Source organism: Tribolium madens, unplaced genomic scaffold, assembly GCF_015345945.1.
Source record: "Tribolium madens isolate multiple individuals breed KSU strain unplaced genomic scaffold, Tmad_KSU_1.1 Scaffold_71;HRSCAF=194;Tcas5.2_LG6, whole genome shotgun sequence".
Taxonomy (NCBI): Eukaryota; Metazoa; Arthropoda; class Insecta; order Coleoptera; family Tenebrionidae; genus Tribolium; species Tribolium madens.
This window is the reverse complement of record NW_025401041.1, coordinates 7,765,035-7,767,774: the sequence shown is the minus strand read 5'-3', so window position 1 is coordinate 7,767,774 and position 2,740 is coordinate 7,765,035. Positions and strand designations below refer to the sequence as shown.

The 2,740-nt window shown below is 32.4% G+C and overlaps 1 protein-coding gene across 1 annotated transcript; it reads right to left on the bottom strand.

Annotated features, from left to right (window-relative positions):
- Window positions 1–132: 132 nt before the first annotated feature.
- LOC123008820 (beta-1,4-glucuronyltransferase 1-like) lies at window positions 133–1,516 on the bottom strand. The gene is made up of 2 exons (XM_044404839.1): window positions 994–1,516; window positions 133–948 (listed from the first exon to the last, which is right to left on the bottom strand). The coding sequence occupies exons 1-2, from the start codon at window positions 1,492–1,494 to the stop codon at window positions 193–195; spliced, it is 1,257 nt and encodes a 418-aa protein (XP_044260774.1). The 5' UTR covers window positions 1,495–1,516; the 3' UTR covers window positions 133–192.
- Between the last annotated feature and the right edge of the window lie 1,224 nt (window positions 1,517–2,740).

The following is a 2,740-nucleotide window of genomic DNA, read 5'->3' as shown; positions in this document are numbered from 1 at the left end:
TTTATATTTCAAATTCATAATTTATCTAATCGTTAGAATTTTTATCTAAATCGTCAAAAAAATTGTATCATAGATAATCTCTTAATAATTGGTAGTAAATTTTGTATTTGTTATTGAAATAATAAACCTGTCAAAATGATAAAAAGTTGATTAAAATTTATTGTAAAAACCTGAAATCCCTATTCCAGGAAATCATACAACACAGCCTTCTTTAAACCCGTACAAAATTTTCATTTCTGGCAAAATTCGTTCTTCGATAAGCCTATCAGTTTCTTTCACTAATTTGCTCTTTTTTCTAGTTTTCCCGGATTTTTCCTTAATTCCCGGACTGTGTACCAAAAAGGCGTTATCCAGAACCATCAAATCGTAATCAAGCACACACAAAATGAACCCATTTGTCATTTTATTCCTTTTCCCTTCCCAACTCAGCCTTTCGTCATACAGTGGTTCCAAATTGGTACCGACATAAAAAGGTTCCCAATGTTTGTGCTCGTGGATCCTCTTCGCGACTCGAAAAACCCCAAAATTTTGCGATTCGTTTAGTTGTTTCCATTTTTCAAATTTGGGGATTTTGTGACAAGAGTAGCAAATCTCCTTGTGGAAATAAACCGCCAGGTTTTTGTCCAACATTTCCCGGAGTTGTGTCTTATTTTCCGGGATTTTTTCCCCGGATTTTACCTCAAAAACCGGCAAGGGGAACACGCGGGGGTACGGCCGGTCAAGCGGTGGTTCATCCCGGGCAATCATGTCCAGGAATTTCGGGATAAATCCGGGATTCGGTAACAGTTCAATATCCAGGGCTAAAACAAAGTGGGTTGTGGCCATTTCCCGTGCCACATTACGGCCTACGTTGATGGGGTAAACCAACCCCTTTTCGTTTTTGTACGTGGAAATTTCACGAAACGGGGGGTTTTGTTCACAGTCGAAGGCTTCAACAGGCCAGGAAACCTTGAAAAATTGTCAAAAAATCCCCAAAATTTTGGGCAAACTCACCGTTTCCGGGGTATGATCCATGTCGAAAAAAATATGAAACGTCACAAATTTTCTAATGAGTTTGTTGGTGCAATCTCGTAAATACCGAATCGAGTCAAGGGTGCGTTGGAAATCTGTTCCAGGGGCGTACAAGGCGACACTGATCGGCCCCTCCCATCTCTCCACCAATGGTAGCAAATTTTCGATGAAAGTAAAGTCGCCTTGTGTTGTTACTGTGATGCTTTCGTGGCATTTGAAGCGATTTGAAGCCACCACGTAATTGGACAATACGAAAAATTTGCCTTTTTGGACGGTTTGGGACACTATTGGTTTGTCTAAACACTTGGTGATTTTTTTTACCTTGGCTAGAGTCCCCAAATCTGGGGAATTTTCAACTAATTTGGTAGGTTTGTGGTCACCAAAGTCACTTTTACTTCGTCCACTAAACATAACCAAATATAGCATAACTAGAATGGCAAAATAAATAACAACTATTATAAAACGTTTTTTGATGACGATCATTGTGCGGTAGATAATTGCTTGATGAAATTATTATTTTTGTGTCTGGCTTTCCTCTTATCTTTCTTTTATCAAACTATTGATGAAATACTGACATTTTTGCAAATAAGACAAATAAAAATTATATTATTGGTGAAATTAGAAAAAAATAAATATGAAATAAAATTTGTTATAAAAATAATTCATTTTAATTGATGACAATCCTGAAAATAACAAATAACGCAGATCACTGCACACATGATTTGCGCACTTTGCAAGCTTTAAGATCATTTGGATATGGCATATTTTCCACTTAAAAAATTCATTAGAAAAAAAAGGTGAAGTGAAGAGTGAGATTGAAAATTTAAGGGTATTAAAGAAAGTTTTGCTTTTGTTCTAGTAACTGGAAATATATGTTGGCAAAACTGGCGCTATTGTTGCAAAATTACTCAAATTTTTCCAATTTTTAATCTAATCTTTTCTTATCATTTTCCTTTAGTTGTTCTCTTGTCTAGAATTAAAAATTCGTCGAATGAACAGCAACAAAAAGTAAATTCACATACAGTAAGTGCACTTCTTCATTCGAAAAAAGTCTTCAAATTAACCACCGATAAATAAAAATCACAAAATAGTTGATTTTGTTTCTGATTTTATATAATGTTTTTTGATTAAAATAAGCCAATATTTTGCATATTTTGGCAACTTCGTGCATATTTTCTTCAAATCACAATTTTCCGATTAAAAATTTCATTTCAAGTTAAAAATTAGCCAGTTTAAGAAAAATGATCCGATCACAAAATATGTTAAAAAGAAAACAACCAGTAATTTGTAAGCCAAACTCAAAAAATTAGTACCCTGCAGAGTGTTTCCTTTTTAAATTGTATTGAACTTAGCGTTTTTTTTAATAATTTGTTTCCAAAAAATAATAATTAATATAAATTAAAGTAATATAAAAAATGATCTTATTTTAAGAATAAAATTTTGTTTTGTTTTTGAGTTATTCGATTTTTGTTGTCTAAATTGCTATATACCAAGTGAATAAAAAGTATGGAACCAAACGTTTTTTGCTTAAACTATTTATTTTTTGAAAAAACTAATGAATGATAAAGTACTATAAAAATGTGATGATTTAACAAGAATAAAATTTTTCGAAATTTCGTTTTGTTTTTGAGTTTTACAAAAAAAATATTTTTTTAAATGGCAACCCACTATAAAATCATTTTTTTCATAAAAGCTATACTCTAAGGATTACAACTATCTGCTTTATATT

What these genes read in the sequence shown, in the direction of transcription:
- LOC123008820 (XM_044404839.1), bottom strand. Translation starts at nt 1,494, where the DNA reads ATGATCGTCATCAAAAAACGTTTTATAATAGTTGTTATTTATTTTGCC. An exon ending in TGGATCATACCCCGGAAACG is followed by an intron (nt 949 to 993) that starts GTGAGTTTGCCC and finishes CAATTTTTCAAG; the next exon opens with GTTTCCTGGCCTGTTGAAGC.